General features: G+C 42.7%; 1 protein-coding gene across 2 annotated transcripts in view; it reads right to left on the reverse strand.

Moving 5' to 3' along the window:
- The window catches only part of tnfaip6 (tumor necrosis factor, alpha-induced protein 6), a 74,405-nt gene that overhangs the window by 41,730 nt on the left and 13,987 nt on the right, over positions 1–18,688 (reverse strand). The window contains exons 3-4 of one of the 2 annotated variants that reach the window (XM_063048579.1): positions 7,658–7,800; positions 4,044–4,181 (exon numbers count right to left, since the gene is read on the reverse strand). In XM_063048579.1, coding sequence (XP_062904649.1) covers positions 4,044–4,181; positions 7,658–7,751 — 232 coding nt within the window. In that variant the 5' untranslated portion in view covers positions 7,752–7,800. Of the gene's footprint in view, positions 1–4,043; positions 4,182–7,657; positions 7,961–18,688 lie in introns of those variants that run through there. The other variant, XM_063048578.1, reaches the window with a different exon arrangement.

Consider the following 18,688-nt stretch of genomic DNA (forward strand, 5'->3'; position numbering starts at 1 on the left):
CTGAAACGTCGACTGCACCTCTTCCTACAGATGCTGCCTGGCCTGCTGCGTTCACCAGCAACTTTGATGTGTGTTGCTTGAATTTCCAGCATCTGCAGAATTCCTGTTGTTATAAGAGAAAGACAGCTCAGATTCCTAGGACACATCGTGTGGAAAGATGAACTAGAAAAATTCATACTCTCTGGAAATATTGAAAGGAGTAAACCTAGAGGAAGACCTCGGTTTATGTACATCAGAAGCATAGCCAGGTGGCTACACATGGAGGAAATGGATGTCATCCAAAAAACAAAGGATGGATCTGTATGGAAAACCATGGTCACCAAAGTCTGCATCGGATATGGTACCTAGACAGACAGACATACTAGCTTTATTCAAGACTCTTGTAACAATGCGATTTAAGCTATCCTTAGGCCTGTGAATTTATACATAGAACTTAGAACAGTACAGCACAGGAACAGCATTGTTGCGGTCCATAATGTTTGTTTGTTTATTTATTGATTTATTTGAGCCATATCAGTGCCGGACTTCAGACCGAAGGCTCCCAAGTTCGAGTCCAGCCAGCTCCCTTGCACGCTTTCCATCCATGCCGGTTGAGCGTCGAGCTAGCAAATCGACCTCGTAAAAATAAGAAAGCCTGCTTAAAAAAAAGTCGTCATGACGGCATCCCGATGATTCCACTCAGAGTTAAAGGCTTTCTTCTTTGAGCCATGTCACCCCAGCAACTCCGCAATCCAGATTAATTCTAACCAAATTCTGGGACAATTTATAATGACCAATTATCCTACCTGGTACATCTTTGGACAGTGGGAGGTAACTAGAACACCTTGAGAAAACCCACACATTCCGAGGGGAGAATGTACAGAACAGGGCCAGAATTGAAATCTGAACACCAATATTATGCTGAACCAATTAAATTAGTAATCAAATGGCCAACAAAACTAACCCCTTCTGCCTACACAGTGTCCATATCATTCCAATTTCTTCACATTAGCATCACTTAAAAATTCCTAATGTATCTGTCTCTACTACCACCCCAGGCAATGCATTCCTGGTATTCACTATGTAAAAAAGAATGTGCTGCTCACGTCTCCTTTGAACTTATCCCCTCTCACCTTAAGTGCATGCTTTCAATCTACTTCACAATGGCCCTGGCACTTAACAATTCCATGGAAGAGCCCCATTTAACACTTTCTAATCAAGTGAACAAAGCTGGTATTAGACATTTTATCTCTGGGAAAAAGATACAGTCTGTCTATTCTATCTTATAAACTTCTATCAGATCTCCTTTTAGCCTCTGCCACTCCAGAGAAAACCACCCAAGTTTGTCCAACTTTTCATTATAGCACATGTCCTCTAATTCAGGCAGCATCCTGGTAAACCTCTTCTGCACTCTTGCTAAAGCCTCAACATTCTTCCTACGATGGGGCGACCAGAACTGTATAGAATATTCCAGATGTGGCCTAACTAGAGTTTTATAAAGTTGCAACATAACTTACTGACTTTTGAATTGAATGTCTCAACTAATAAAGGCAAGCTTGTCATAAGCCCTCTTAACCACCCTATCAATCTGTGTAGCCATTTTCAGGGAGCTATGAATCGGATCTCAAGATCTCTCTGCTCATCAACACTGTTAAGAGTCTTGCCTTTAACAGTGTACTATCTCTTTGCATTTGACCTATCAAAGTGTAACACTTTACACTTGGCTGGGTTAAACTCCATCTGCCATTTCTTCACCTATATCTACAACTAATCTATATCCTGCTGGACTCTTTGCCAATTTTCTATGCTATCCACAACACCAACAATCTTCATATCATCTGCAATCTTATATTCATTATATCGCTAATTTTGGTTTCGTTAGTTTTTTATTGCTATGAGATAATTTGTCTTTGGTGGTTTCATAATAAAGGATTGAACGTTCTTTTTCTCGACTTGGAACTCATTTATTTGGAAGTGTGTCAAATAATGTTGACTCCTGTACAGAATCTCTCAACGGTTTGGGTTTGTTTTTAAGTATCTGCTACAATTATGATGTAACAACAGTAGCAGCTTACAACATGTACAGATTAGTAGGGGCTCTTTGGGCCACCAAGATCAGGCCAACCTCTTTGTCCATGTATATTAACAAAAATCTAAGTAAGGGTTTATAAAATTTACCGCGTGGAAACAGCCATTTGCCTTAACTGAATGATGCTGGTGTTCATATTGCATTATAGTCTCCTCCAAATCTATTTCTTCTAACCATTAATAATAGAAGTAGACCATAACACCATGAGATAATGGCCCATTGTTTCATCATGGCTGATCCATTTACCTCTCAGCCCCTTCTCCTGTTTTCTCCCAGTTACCCTTTATACCCTGACTAATCGAGAATCTATCAACCTCTGCCTTAAGTAGACTCAATGACTTGGCCTCCACAGCTGACTATGGCAATAAATTCCACAGATTCACTACCATCTAGCGGAAGAAATTCCTTCTCATCTCCATTCTAAATGGATGTCCCTCTATTCTGAGGCTGTGTCCTCTGGTCCTAAACTCCCCCACCATAGGAAACATCCTCTTCACATCCACGCTATCAAGGCCGTTCAACGTTCAATAGTAGCTAGCTTTCTATACTATTTCCTTTGGTTATTCAATGCAGATGTTTTTTGTTTGAATTGGCATTATGGATTGTTGTGTGTTATTTCTGAGTCAGCAATCTGTGCTGCTGCAAGCAAGTTTTTCTTAGAGTCATAGAGCAGTTCATGCTGATCTGTTTTTTGTCTAGTCTTATCTACCTGCACCTGGACTCTAGCCTCCATACCCCTCTCATCCAGGTACTTATCCAAAATTCTCTTAAATTTTCCAGTTAAACTCTCATCCATCTTCTCTGGTGGCAGCTCATTCCATACTTGCACCACCCTCTCAGTAACCCCTCAGATTATCCTTCACTTTTCACCCCAAATTTATGGCCTCTAGTAATAGTCTCACCCAGCCTCAGAGGAAATGGTCTGCATGTATTTACCCTATCTCTATCCCCCATAATTTTGTATACATTTATAAGATCTCCCCTCCTCCTCCAAGCTCCAAGAACTGAAGTCCTAACTTATTCAACTTTTCCCAATAACTCAGGTCCTGACAACATCCTTTGTAAATTTTTTCTGCATTGCACCTATGCTTTGCCTCTCAAAGTCCAACGCTGTTTCCCCATCATGAGAGGTGGAAATAGGCAAGGCTGGCCAACAGAGCTCTGGTGAAGTTGTACAGGCCAATCCCCTGTACAGTGGATACAATGGATTGCAGAAGCTTTTTGATGAACTCCCACCATACCATCGACTTTGGACAACGGAGACAGGAGGTCATTAGCTCCACTGGGAGCTAAGGGCCCAAGTAGAAGAAAGTACCTACACCTCATTGTACTTGTGCAGATGACAATAAACTTGGCTTGACAACTTGACTTGGCACAGGGATGGTGTGTTGAGGGGTCTGTTTTTGTGCACTATTGTTCAACGTTCTATGTACACTTTTCATATACTATTTACTCTATGATCATAATGTGATATATCCATGAGGTGCAGTTCCTATAACTAAATCCTGTACCAAAAAAAGTCAGTAATTTTATCGGCAGCTTCTCCTCTCCTTCCACCCATTGGACAGAAGATGCAAAAGCCTGAATGCACCTATCACCAGCACAGCTTCTATCCCGCTGTTATAAGACTACAAAGTAAACTTCTTATACGATTAGATGGACTTCTCACCTCACAATCTTCATTGTCATGGCCTTGCACCTTATTGTCCACCTGCACTGCACTTTCTCTACAACTTTAATACTATATTCTGTATTCAGTTATTGCCTGTTCCTTGTACTGTCTCGATGTTCGGATCTGATGGAATAATCCATATGGATGGCAAGTAAAGCAAGCTTTTCACTGTACCTTGTTATATGTGATAATAATGAACCAATTATCAATTTACCATATCGGCTATTTCAATTAGAGTCAGCACCTTACCAATAATTTGTTTAATGAAGTGATATTCCATCTCATGTACATGTTCGTTCTTACCTATTTTTTGAGCTGCTTTCAACTGATTATATGTTGCAAGAGTGCCACCCTCATTATTGCAGAGCAGTTTAGCATCTCTCTGGGTGAGCTGGTATTTTCCTTTACGTGATTCTCTGTGATAAACACCGGCTGCTTGTTCTGCAATTACATTAAAAATATATATCAATTTCTAGCACTTCTTTCAAACTACTTTCATTATTATGTCATTGACAAATCTAGTCTTCCAATCTTGGCTTTAGTTCATACTGTATATCTTCCTCCAAGAGGACCACAACCTTGTCTTGGTTTGGAGGCTTGCATGCCTCAATGACTGGGAGAGCTATGATGGCTGGAGTCAGGGCCTTGTGCTTTGGCGCTTGGTAGGGTCACCCATGTCAAACAGGTCAAAGGGTAGAGGCCAGACTAACAGTGGTCCACTGGTTCTCCTGGTATGGGGGTCAGCTCAGAGTTAACAACTTTGTCTGGTTAAAAAACAAAATTGTTATAGAAACAGCAGTGAAGAATCCTTCTGTATCTGTCTGCAATGGTATTCCTGAGTGTCCACCTAGGACTTGCATGGCTGACAGTAGTGAAAACGAGAGGAAGCTATCAAAGTACATTTATTGCCAAATTACATATGCAGTATACAAAGCTTCCCCACAGATAGTCATGAAATAAAGGAAACCTTGGAAGCCATTTAAAGAAAAACATCAAACCCCACCCTACCGGCATCCTGAACACCACCAAGACCAAGACCAAAACAGATTGCCAAGAACAGATAGAGATAGAGGACCGTCATTGCAGCTCTAAACACCGGCAGTGTAATGGGCTGTAAGTAGGCAAGTCAAATATGTACATTTCAATCCCTACATTTGACTTGCTATTATACTGCTGTGATGTGGAGCAGCGACATTTCTCACAGTGAACAATGTTCACATGAGAATGTAAACAAATGACAGAAGTTGAAAACAAAGTTAAACTAACAATTGTGATTATTAAAAAATCCATTTAGGGATCTGTATTCAATGTCCATTCCGGATTTCCCTTGGAAAAAGTAATCATAAGTCACTGCCATAATAATCTGTAGTCCTTCTGGTTTGTTTACCCCACCGTGTTGTTGACTAGGGAGTTTACTTAGCGAAACAGAGCAAAGTAGGCCCAACTAGCCCTTCAAGCCACTTCACCCCAGCAACCCTGAAAACCCCAATTTAACTCTAACCTAAACAGGGGACAATTTATAGCAACCAGTTAATCGTCTTTGGACTTTGGGAGGAAGCCAGAGCACCCCGAGAAAACCCACGCTTTATATGCGGAGGACGTACGGAGATTCCTTTCAGAATGGCCCCAGAATTGAGGTCCAAACTCCAGAATGCCCTGAGCTTCCAGGATTTAAATCCATTAATAAAGAGAACTAGTAATATCTCTTTCCAGTTCAGAATGGCAGGCAACATCGAAGGAAACCTGCATGGTTGTGTTGCTTCCACACCCCTGCCATCCTTGTTCTTCTTGGAAGTGGGTCATGGATTTGTGAGGTACTGGTGGAACAGCATGGGTGGGTAACTGTGGTACGTATTGTAGATGGTATCCACTTGAGCTGCATCATGATAGTGGTGGCAGGAATTAATATAGTGGATGGGATGCAAGTCAAGTGGGCTGCTTTGCCCTGGATGGTGATGAGCATCTTGAGAGTTGTTCTTGCTGACTCACCTAGGGATAAAATCTCTGAACTTTTTTTCTGATCTATGCTCTTTATTCAGTGGAAAGACCTTGTCGTGTCAGGAACTGAGTCATTCACCACAGGATACCCAATCCCTGGCTTGCTCATGTTGCTAAGGCATTTATATGTCAGTGAATTTTAGTTTTTGGTTAATGGTGGCTCTCAGGATATTGATGGAGAGAGGTAAAACCATTAAGTGTCAAGAGCAGGTATTATACCCTCTTTTCTTGTAGATGCTCATTGCCTGGCTTAACAGCCCAGGTCTTAACATTGTTGCTGAAAGTTGAGATATGACTGGAATTGAACACTATGGAGTGAGTTTAATCTTGTGATGAAGCAGATGAAGATGGTCAAGCCCAGGACATAGCCCTGTGGAACTCTTACAATGATGCTTTACTAGATCTTGACAAACTGACTATTGTAAAAGAAAAGAGCAGTAACTACTTTGTTTACTGCAAACTTTTCTTATATTTTTAACTCGATTTAAAATTTCATTGCTGTTTTGGTTGACATTTTTCACAAATAATTTCTTCTTGCTGAAATTTGCTTTCGTCTTTATTTGATGAAAAATTGATATTTGTTTAAAATATCCACTCCCTTCTCTGTGAAATATAAACTTGCATTTGCCTGCAAAGTTTAAATCTCCACCTATTCCAAGGCAGTTAAAAACAGCCCTTTGCATGCTGTAGTAACAAAAACCTTCCAAAATCACAGCTGGAAAAGTACATTAGTGGACACTTTGTAAGTCCAGCACCCGATGTAACACCACCATTGCCCCACTCATCACCTATCAATTCTGAAAAGTTAGGATATTCAACACTCAAGAAAGAAATAATTCTATACATAGTGATTTAAAAATCCAAAAAAGGGTTAATGGGTTGGATTTCTCTGTATTGAAACATTTGTACTTAGGAAGGAATATCTTTTTTAATACAGGATTGGAACATTATCTTTTCCATATGGCCCAAAGATAGAATTCAAGACAGCAATATTCACCACAGAGAAATGAAATTTGTATCTATATATTGACTGTGAGTGGGTACTGTAAATCACAGTTACCTCAGATGTTTATTAATGTGCACTTTCCAAGTCTGGTTTTGGAAATTTATAGATATCACAGCATACAAGGAGATGTTTCATATATGATATGAGCCAAAAAACACTGATTTAAGTCTTTATCTACTTTCCTTTTAAATCAAGGCAGGAAATATTTGCCTTTTTAAAACTCTCTCTTTGAGCATGGAGTTATTGATACACAGTTATATTGCGTTATCATTACCTCCCTAACACCTACACACTTCCCTTCAGTCCCCCTGCTAACCTCCACATACACAGTTATGCCTTTATAAAATGATATTCATTAAAATGTGGCTACACAAAGCTTTACAGTACAGGGATCTCGGGTTCAATTCCCGCTGCTGCTTGTAAGGAGTTTGTATGTTCTCCCCGTTACCGTGTGGGTTTCCTCCCACAGTCCAAAGATATACCAGTTGGTAGGTTAACTGGTCATTGTAAATTGTCCCATGATTAGGCTAGGGTTATATTGGGGGTATCCCAATGATTAAATAAATAAATCAGTTCCCCTCTTGGCCAAATTATGTGTTGTATATAAAGACCCATGTTAATTTTTCTATTAAGTTTAGATATCTTTATATGTTAAATACAACTAATAGTCTGGCAAGTGATGTCTAACAATTTATACATTAATACGACAGTATGTTTTGCAGTTTGTTCTAACAATGAAATCATAAAGTATTTTCTCCAAGGCAACAGAATCTGAACAGGTTGAAGTATTTATCAAATAAGTAATATGAACTTAATTGCCGAATTAAAACACGATTTCAGATCATAGACTCCAGAGAGAAATGAGTTTTCTTAAATGTAAGTGAAAAGCACAAAAGAACAATTGTGGACTTACCTAACCAAATTGAGTTGTGCAGCACTCCGTTTTTCACACCCCAGCTGACTGTCTCATGCCACAGCAAAATAATGAACAAAACATTTGGAGACATGGCTGCAGTTGTACCTCTCAGCTCGAGCTTGTCTGTATGAATGGTGTTACTGTAAGAGATAGAGCAGATATAGCTGCTAGCAGACCACACTGTGTTTCAACATCTGGTTACCAAATGTTTTTACTTCCTAAATACTTAGTGGCTCTGAGATCATTGTGGTTGCAGGAATTCTATTCATTGTTACTGGACAGCATACTAACTGGTTTTCATTGTATGAATGCTTTCTCAACTATATTACATACTATAGCTTATTTCTTTCTCTTTTTGATTAAATTGCCTGTGGATTTGGGGCATTTAGAAAACAATCACGTTTAACGTACAAGTACAGCTATTTTTTGTGGATTGTCTCAGCGCAGCCCAAATAGTGCCTGGTATCCTGGGGGTGTGGGGGAGGGTAGAAAATGGGTTCTAATTATGCTTGGGGATTTTGTTGTTCCCTCCAAGAGGACAACACCTTGTCATAGGGTTTGGAGGCTTGTGTGCCTTAATGACCCTGAGAGCTATGTTGGCTAGAGGCAAGGTTTTGTGCTGTGACTCTTGGTATGGTCACCTATGCCAAAGAGGTCAAAGAGTAGAGGCCAGGCTAAAGCCTGATTTATACTTCTGCATCAACGCATCGCCGTAAGTACTGCGTCGCCGCAAACCCTACGCAAAGCCGACGTGGAACCCTACGCGAGAGCCTGCATTACTGTGACGTGCACCTCTCCCAAAATGTAACCGCGCATTGCGGCAAAGCAGAATGCAACAGCTGTGATTGGTCCGCTTGGTAGCATCGCATTTCATCTTACGCTGCAATAGCTTCCCATTGGGCGACTGCAGGGCAGGGAAGGAACTCTGGCTGCAGTGATTTCCATAAAGCTTTACAGACCTCTGAAATTATGGAGGACACATTTCGCTTTTACGAAAAAAGACGCTTGCATCTTGTTTACCCCGAGAAAGACTACCATGGCCATGAAGCCTTGCGCGGGCAGGTGAGTGCGCATGCGTGACGTGCGCGAATTGCAGAGCGATGCAAACACAACAACGCACAAGTATAAATGCTCACAATGCGCATCGGTCACTTGCGTAAGTTACAGCGCGGAGTTGACGCAGAAGTATTAATCAGGCTTAAGAGTGGTCCACCAGGCCTACAGAATCGGGGTTCATCTCAGGGCTAACACCCTCGAGTGGTCAAAGAAAAGTTGTTATGGAAGCAGTAATAAAGAATCCTTCTATATCTGCGACAGTAGTCCTGAGTGTCCACCGGGACTTGCATGACTGACAGTAGTGAAAACCAAGAGGGAGCTACTGGCACGATGAAGGAAGCCCTGAACACTGCTAAGACGAAGACCAAAATTGGATTTGATGGCCAAGGACACACAGAGAATCTTCACTGCTGCCTTAAATGTCAGCAGCATAATGGGTACCCTCTCTAATGTGCTGTTTCTAATGTTATTTTATTCATCAAACAAATGAAAAAAATATTACATTGCTAAAACCAAAATCACCTGAATGAGTTGGGCCTATTTATCCTGACCACAATAGACAATGTCAGGGTAATTATCATTTGCTCGTTATGTGCCGTGTTGTATGATGTGAACAGTCATGGTCTTTCCATGACCATGATTGGATGCAAATTTTTCTACAAAAGTGGTTGCCCACTACCTTCTTCTGGGCAGTGTCTTTATAAGATGGGTAATTTCAGCCATTACCAATACTCTTCAGAAATACATAAATGGGATAGCAAAATGCATAGAGAAACATAGAAACATCCCGAAAACCTACAACACAATATAGGCTCTTCAGCCCACAAAGCTGTGCCGAACACATCCTTACCTTAGAAATTACCTAGGGTTACCCATAGCCCTCTGTTTCTCTAAGCTCCATGTACCCATCCAGGAGTCTGTTAAAAGACCCTATCGTTTTCGCCTCCACCACCGCCGCTGGCAGCCCATTCCACGCACTCACCACTCTCTGTGTAAAAAATGTACCCCTGACATCTCCTCTGTATCTATTTCCAACTCCCTTAAAACTATGCCCACTCGTGCTAGCCATTTCAGCCCTGAGAAAAAGCTTCTGACTATCCACATGATCAATGCCTCTCATTATCTTGCCTGTGTCAGGTCACCTGTCATCCTCCGTTGCTCCAAGGAGAAAAGGCTGAGTTCACTCAACCTATTCTCATAAGGCATGCTCCCCAATCCAGGCAACATCCTTGTAAATCTCCTCTGCACCCTTTCTATGGTTTCCACGTCCTTCCTGTAGTGAGGCGGCCAGGATTGAGCACATACTCCAAGTGGAGTCTGACCAGGGTCCTATATAACTGTAGCATTACCTCTCGGCTCTTAAATTCAATCTCACAATTGATGAAGGCCAATACACCGTATGCCTTCTTAACCACAGAGTCAACCTGCATAGCAGCTTTGAGTGTCCTGTGGACTCGGACCCCAAGATCCCTCTGATCTTCCACACTGCCAAGAGTCTTACCATTAATACTATATTCTGCCATCATATTTGACCTACCAAAATGAACCACCTCACACTTATCTGGGTTGAACTCCATCTGCCACATCTCAGCCCAGTTTTGCATTCTATTCATGTCCTGCTGTAATCTCTGACAGCCCTCCACACTTTCCACAGTACCCCCAACCTTTGTGTCGTCAACAGATTTACTAACCCATTCCTCCACTTCCTCATCCAGGTCACTTATAAAAATTACAAAGAGTAGAGGTCCCAGAACAGATCCCTGAGGCACACCACTGGTCACTGGCCTCCACGCAGAATATGACCCATCTACAACCACACTTTGCCTTCTGTGGGCAAGCCAGTTCTGGATCTACAAAGCAATGTCCCCTTGGATCCCATGCCTCCTTACTTTCTTAATAAGCCTTGCCTAGGGTACCTTATCAAATGTCTTTCTGAAATCCATATATACTACATCTACGGCTCTACCTTCATCAGTGTGTTTAGTCACATCTTCAAAAAATTCAATCAGGCTCCTAAGGCATGATCTGCCTTTGACAAAGCCTTGCTGACTATTCCTAATCATGTCATGCCTGTCCAAATGTTCATAAATCCTGCCTCTCAGGATCTTCTCCATCAACTTACCAACCACTGAAGTAAGACTCACTGGTCTATAATTTCCTGGGCTGCCCCTACTCCCTTTCTTGAATGAGGGAACAACATTTGCATCCCTCCAATCCTCCGGAACCTCTCCCGTCCTCATTGATGATAGAAAGATCATCACCAGAGGTTCAGCAATCTCCTCCCTCGCTTCCCACAGTAGCATGGGGTACATCTCATCTGGTCCCGGTGACTTACCCAACTTGATGCTTTCCAAAAGCTCCAGCACATCCTCTTCCTTAATATCTACATGCTCAAGCTTTTCAGTTCACTGCAATTGATCCCTACAATCACCAAGATCCTTTTCCTTAGTGAATACTGAAGCAAAGTATTCATTAAGTACCTCTGCTATCTCCTCCGGTTCCATGCACACTTTTCCACTGTCACACTTGATTGGTAGTATTCTCTCATGTCTTACTCTCTTGCTCTTCACATACTTGTAGAATGCCTTGGGGTTTTCCTTAATGTTTGTCAAATGTGTTCAGGAAAGTTTTCTAAATCAATATATAGAGGTACTTACGAGAGAGGATGCAATACTTCATCTCCTATTAGGGAACCAGACAGGTCAGGTGACAGAAGTATGTGTAGCCGAACATTTTGGGTCTAGTGACCATAATGTCATTAGCTTCAAGTTAATTATGGATAAGTATAGGTCTGGTCCTCGAGCTGAGGTTCTAAGTTGGAGAAGGTCCAATTTTGTGAAAATGAGAAAGGATCTAGGAAGAGTGGATTGGGATAAGTTGTTCTCTGGCAAGGGTGTGTTCAGTAAGTGGAAGGCCTTCAAAGGCGAAATTTTGAGAGTGCAGAGTTTGCATGGTCCTGCCAGGTTTAAAGGCAAAGTTAACAGGCATAGGGAACCTTGGTTTTCAAGGGATATTGGCGATCTGGTTGAGAAAAAGAGAGAGGTGTATAGCAGGTATAAGCAACAAAGAACAAATGAGGTACTTGAAGAGTATAGAAAATGTAAGAAAATACTAAAGAAGGAGATCAGGAAGGCAAAAAGAAAACATGAGGTTGCTTTGGCAGTTAATGTGAAGGTAAGCCTGAAGGGTGTCTACAAGTAAAAGGTAGTAAGTGACAAAATTGGTTCCCTAGAAGATCAGAGTGGTTGTCTATATGTGGAGCCTCACGAGATGGTGGCGATCTTAAACACTTTTTTTGCATCAGTATTTACTCAGGAAACTGGCATAGTGTATATGCAAGGAAGGGAAACAAGCAGTAGTGTCATGAAACATATAGAGAGTAAAGAGGAAGAGCTGCTTGCTGCCTTACAGTGAATAAAGATAGATAAATCCCCAGGGCCTGACATGATATTTCCTCGGACCTTGAGAGAGACTAGTGTAGAAATTGCAGGGGCCCTGGCAGAAATATTTAAAAAGTCCTTAGCCACAGGTGTGGTGCTGGAGGATTGGAGGGTAGCTCATGTTGTTCCATTGTTTAAAAAAGGCTCCAAAAGTAAACCAGGTAATTACAGGCCAGTGAGCTGGACATCAGTAGTAGGTAAATTATTGGAAGGTGTTCTGAGAGATCAGATATACAAGTATTTGGACAGCCAAGGGCTGATTAAGGATAGTCAACATGGCTTTGTGCTTGGTAGATCATGTTTAACAAATCTTGTTGTCATAAGGCGGTGGCTGGGAACGGACTAAAGTGCAGGACACAGACACTGAAGTACTAGGGACAGGACTAGGATACAGGGTGAGGGCAAGGACATGGACAGGAAAACCAGGAACCTGGAACAGGACTGGACAAAAGAGCTAGGAGCCCGGGCTTGGACTCCGAGCCAGAGACTGGACAAGGACCCAGTACCTGGGTCTTGCCTCTGGCTTGGACCCTAGAACTAGGCAAGGGTGAGGCTTGGCTGGCAGGCAGGATGAGGCTGGGGTCTTAGAGACTTGAGGCGAGGCTTGGCAGGAGGCAGGAGACTTGAGGCGAGGCTTGGCAGGAGGCCGGAGACTTGAGGCGAGGCTAGGCAGGAGGCTGGAGTCTTCAGGCTTGAGGCTAGGCAGGAGGCTGGAGTCTTCAGGCTTGAGGCTAGGCAGGCTCCTCCTGGGCATGGTGCAGTTCACCTGGGCAGGGCGCGGATCACCACCCGACAGAGGCAAGGGACAGGAAGGAACAGAACCAACCACAGGTAATGGCAAGACGGCCTGGCTTACCTGGGTGGAGGCAAGGGACAGGAAGGGAGCTAGGTACAGGGTGGCTCCAGGACAAGACTGCAGGTGAGACGAGAACTTCAGGTGAGGTGAGAGTTACCGGCAAGACAAGGCAAGGCTTCTGGTAAAGCAAGGCGAGATGAGAACTTCAGGCGAGGTGAGAGTTACCGGCAAGACAAGGAAGGGCTTCAGATGACGAAACAGAAGGCAGAGCAAGGGATACAAGGAGTAAGGACAAGAACAATCCAACCACCACACCCTGGTCTCTGGAGGCATTTATGCAGCCAGCCCCAAGGAGCATCAGCTGCCTCAATTAGAGCTAAACAAGAACAGAAACAAGGCAAACAGGAAAACCTGGAGCAAGGGTCGAGGGACCGGACAGTGAACCGGAATACGGACTTCACGGACCAGACCATGACACTTGTAGAGTTTTTCGAGGAGGTTACCAAAAAAGTAGATGAAGGAAAAGCTGTTGATGTTGTCTACATGAATTTTCGTAAGGCTTTTGACAAGGTCCCACATGGGAGGTTAGTTCAGAAGGTTCAGACACTAGGTATCCATGGACAGGTTGTAAACTGGATTCGAAATTGGCTGTGTGGAAGAAGACAAAGATTGCAGTGGATGATTGCTTCTCAGACTGGTGTGCCCTGGGGATCTGTGCTGGGACCATTTTTGTTTGTTGTCTATATCAATGATCTAGATGATAATGTGGTAAATTGGATCAGCAAGTTTGCTGATGACACTAAGATTGGAGGCATTGTGGACAGTGAGGAAGGCTTTCAAAGCTTGCAGAGGGATCTGGACCAACTGGAAAAATGGGCCAGAAAATGGCAGATGGAATTTAATGCAGACAAGTGTGAGGTGTTGCATTTTGGAAGGACAAATCAAGGTAGGACATACACAGTAAATGGTAGGGCACTGAGGAGTGCGGAGGAACAAAGAGATCTGGGAGTTCAGATACATAATTCCCTGAAAGTGGCGTCACAGGTAGACAGGATTGTAAAGAAGGCTTTTGGCATCCTGGCATTCATAAATCAAAGTATTTAGTATACGAGTTGGGATGTTATGGTGAGGTTGTAAAAGACATTGGTGAGGCCAAATTTGGAGTATTGTGTGCAGTTCTGGTCACCTCACTATAGGAAGGATATCAATGAGATTGAAAGAGTGCAGAGAAGATTTACTAGGATGTTGCCAGGTCTTGAGGAGTTGAGTTACAGGGAAGTACTGAACAGGTTAGGATTTTATTCCTTGGAGTGTAGAAGAATGAGGGGGAATTTGATAGAGGTTTACAAAATTATGAGGGGTATAGACAGAGTTAATGCGAGTAGGTTCTTTCCACTTAGATTAAGAGCAATAAATAAAAGAGGACATGGCTTTAGGGTGAAAGGGGAAAGGTTTAGGGGGAACATTAGGAGGAACTTCACTCAGAGAGTGGTGGGAGTGTGGAACGAGCTGCCATCTGATGTGGTAAATGCGGGCTCACTCTTAAGTTTTAAGAATAAGTTGGATAGATACATGGATGGGAGAGGTCTGGAGGGTTATGGACTGGGTGCAAGTCAATGGGACTAGCAGAATAAAGTTTTGGCACAGACTAGAAGGGCTGAATGGCCTGTTTCCTGTGCTGTAATATTCTATGGTTCTATGGTTCTAATCCTACCCGTCAGGGCCTTCTCATGGCCCCTTCATTGTTAAGCTCCCTCCTGCTAGCCTTATAATCTTCTAGATCTCTATCATTACCTCGTTTTTTGAACCTTTCATAAGCTCTTCTTTTCTTCTTGACTAGATTTATAACCACCTTTGTACACCACGGTTCCTGTACCCTACCATCCTTTCTATGTCTCATTGGAACGTACCTATGCAGAACCCCACACAAATATCCCCTGAACGTTTGCCACATTTCTTCTGTTCCCTGAGAACATCTGTTTCCAATTTATGCTTCCAAGTTCCTGCCTGATAGCTTTATAATATCTTACTTGAAGAATTTGCAGTACTAGAAAAATCTTTAGATGGTTATTTCTGGAAATCAGCTATTACATTTTTTGTGAAGGCTTCTCATTTATGAACTCTTTCTTAGACTAAGCAAGCAACAAATAACCTCATTGCTGTCTTTAACCACTGTATATTTGTCTTGTTAAAATGGGCTATTGTCTTGAAAAAAATCAAATCAAGTCCTGGAAATTTGAAATGAAAACAGTGTGCTATCAGACAGCAAGTCTGCAGGGAGAAACAGAGTTTATTTTGGATCTTTTCATTGGAAACTAAATATCCTAGATTTCAAAAGCATGAAGAAACAAGACAAAAGCACGAGGAACTGGTAGGATGGAAGACAGAACTCCGATGACAAAACCTCTGAAGATCTTTCCTGGGCCCAACATATCAATGCAGCTACAAAGAAAGCACGTTCACAAATTTCTACAGATGTACTGAGAGAGCATTCTAACTGGCTCCATCAGTCTGGTAAGGGGGTTGGTGGGGAGTTACTGCACAGGATTGTTAATTTAACTCCATCATGGGCACTAGCCTCTGTAGTATCCACGACATCTTCAAGGAGCAATGCCTTCAAAAAGGCTGCATCCATCATTAAGGACCCCGAACGCCCAGGACGTGCCCTCTTCTCATTGCTACCATCAGGAAGGAGGTACAGGAGCCTGAAGGTACACACTCAGTGATTCAGGAACAGCTTCTTCTCCTCTGCCATCTGATTTCTGGATGGACATTGATCCCATGAACGCTACCTCACTACTTTTTAATTTTTTTTGAACTTCTGCACTACTTTCTAATCTAATTATTTTATATACAAATATGTACTGTAACTTACAGGTTTTTCTCTACTATTACATATTGCATTGAACTGCTATCACGAAGGCAACAAATTTCACGACTTATGCCGATGATATAGAACCTGATTCTGATTCTGATTCTGATTCTGACATATTGCCGGACAATCTTGTGCCCAGTTGGGGTTCATAATCCTAAACAACAGCTTACTGCACTTCCAAGTGCTCTGGTGCCACTCTGTTCGATGATCGGTGCAGACAGGATATATGAAAGGCTTGTTTCCATGATCTGTGGCTCCATACTTGTTGACTGTATGATCTTTATGGAGACCCTGGGTGGATAGGTCTATCAGCTGAAGCCATCCTTTCCCGCTTGTTAGTTCTTACTCTGAGCTGTTGTGCTAAGTTGCCCTCTCATTCTTCTCAAATAGACTTGGAGTAAAACACTCAATCTACGCATATCTTTTGTGCTATCATCATATAAAAGATAGAGTGGCTCTATAGCAAGGGTTCCCAACCTTTGCTTAATGGTATTGGTGCATGAAATAAAAAAGGTTGGAAACCTGATCTATAGTGATGTACTTTTGTAAAATTTCTGACAAGCTTTTATAGAAAGCCAGTGGCCTTCATAAATCAAAGTATTGAGTACAGGAGTAGGATGTTATGTGAAGTTGTATAAGATGTTGGTGTATTGTGTGCAGTTCTGGTCACCTACCTACAGGAAAGATATCAATAAGATTGAAAGAGTGCAGAGAAAACTTACAAAGATGTTGCAGGGACTTGAGGACCTGAGTTATAGGGAAAAGTTGAATAGGTTAGGATTTTATTCCCTGGAGTGCAGAAGAATGAAGTGAGATTTGATGGAGGTATCCAAAATTATGAGGGGTGTAGACAGGGTTAATGAAAGCAGGCTTTTTCCACTGAGGTTGGGTGAGATTACAATTAAATGTCATCGATTAAGGGTGAAAGGTGAAATATTTAAGAGGAACCTGAGGGAGAACTTCTTCAAGCCCATTACACAGTGGAGGTGAGAAATCGCTTTGGCCCACTGGAAAGGGAGGAGGAAGAGACTGCCACCGACCACTATCAATGGCTCATAGATGCACACACAGATGCAACAAAGAGTTTGCCTACTGTGAAGTGAATCAAGAAGAGCCGGATCTCGAAACATCCTGACGTCGTCACAGCAAGAAGTGTGGTCAATGCTTGTCATGCCGAACTTAGAAGGAGCGAAACAGAAAAGCTAAGAGACAAGTTCAAGACAGCAAAGAAAAATCTCTTTGCCACCTACAGCCTACTGAAGGAAGAAGAACTAGCTGAGAGATTAGAGAGATAGAAGCTGCTAATGAAGACAAGCAGCATGGAGAAGCATGGCGCCTAGTCAAGGAGATCAGCAGACAGAAGAAGTCCCCATCGGGTCAAATAAGTGGTAAAACAGCAGAGGACTGTGTCCAGACATGTTTACCCACTTTAAGAACCTGCTGGAAAGCCCTCCAACGATCATGGAAGAACAAGAGTTCATACCCACGATACTAATGCAAGCCGACATCGATGATGGCCCATTCACCATTGAGGAACTGAAGAAGGCCAAATATGCACTCAAACAGGGCAGGAGCGCTGGACCAGATGTCCTGAAGAACTGCGACCTGGACGACATCTTGCTGGACATATGTAATATGGCTCTGATGAAAGGCGACAAACCAGAAAAGTGGTCACTCTCAAACATTATCCCAGTCCCCAAGTCTGGATCCCTCACGAAGACAGATAACTACCGCGGTATCAGCTTGACCTGCATCTTAGCAAAGCTATACAATCGGATGATCTTGAACAGGATTTGCACCGCCATTGACCCTAAGCTAAGATTTAATCAGAATTGTTTTCGGCAGAAGCGCACAACAGTAGTGCAAATACTTGCCCTCCGTAGGATCATCGAGGAAGTCAAGAAGAACAACCTACCAGCCATGCTTACTTACATCGATTTTCACAAAGCTTTTGACTTCGTTCATCAAGGTAAAACGGTGAAGATCCTGAAAGCTGATAGAGTGCCAGACCATCTACTGAGAGCAGTAGAGTCTAGCTATACCAAGACCATGGCGAAAGTTATATCACCAGATGGAGAAACAGCAGTGTTCGAGCTCCTAGCTGGTGTGCTGCAAGGAGACACTTTGGCGCCATACATCTTTATAATCGTCCTTGATTACGCTCTGCGTCAAGCTACCAAAGATTATGACAAGCTTGGTTTTGCCATAAAACCAGGACGAACCAAAAGGGTCAGACCAGTTACGCTCACAGATCTCGATTTTGCAGGTGACATAGTCCTGCTCTCTGACCAGATGGAGGAAGCACAGCAGCTACTGACGAAAGTGGAAATTGAGTGCAATCAAGTTGGACTTCACCTAAACGCTAAAAAGACAGAGTACATAGTGTTTATCTGCGACGAAGTCAAGACTGTAAAGAATGATACCATTAAGAAAGTCTTTCACTACAAGTACCTCGGGTCAAGAATGATGAGTTCGGAGAAGGGCATAAAGATACGGAAGATGCTGGCGTGGAGGGCTATGAACGACATGAAGGAAATCTGAAAGCCAAACCTGACCAGAGGTCTTAAAAAAAGGATCTTCATAACAGTCATAGAGTTTATTCTCACGTACGGATGTGAGACGTGGACACTCACCAAGACTATGCGAAAGTCTCTAGATGGTTGCTATACACGAATGCTCTGGATGGCGCTTGATGTGAATTGGCAACAACACATGACGAACGTCGAGCTCTATGATGACCTAGTGATGCTCACCACTAAAATCGAGGCGAGAAGACTGCAACTAGCGGGGCATTGTCTACGCCACCCCCAGCTACCTGCCAGCCTAGTCATCATAAGGGAGCCCAAGCACAGGAGGATGAA

Source organism: Mobula hypostoma, chromosome 5 (genome assembly GCF_963921235.1).
Source record: "Mobula hypostoma chromosome 5, sMobHyp1.1, whole genome shotgun sequence".
NCBI classification, from domain to species: domain Eukaryota; kingdom Metazoa; phylum Chordata; class Chondrichthyes; order Myliobatiformes; family Myliobatidae; genus Mobula; species Mobula hypostoma.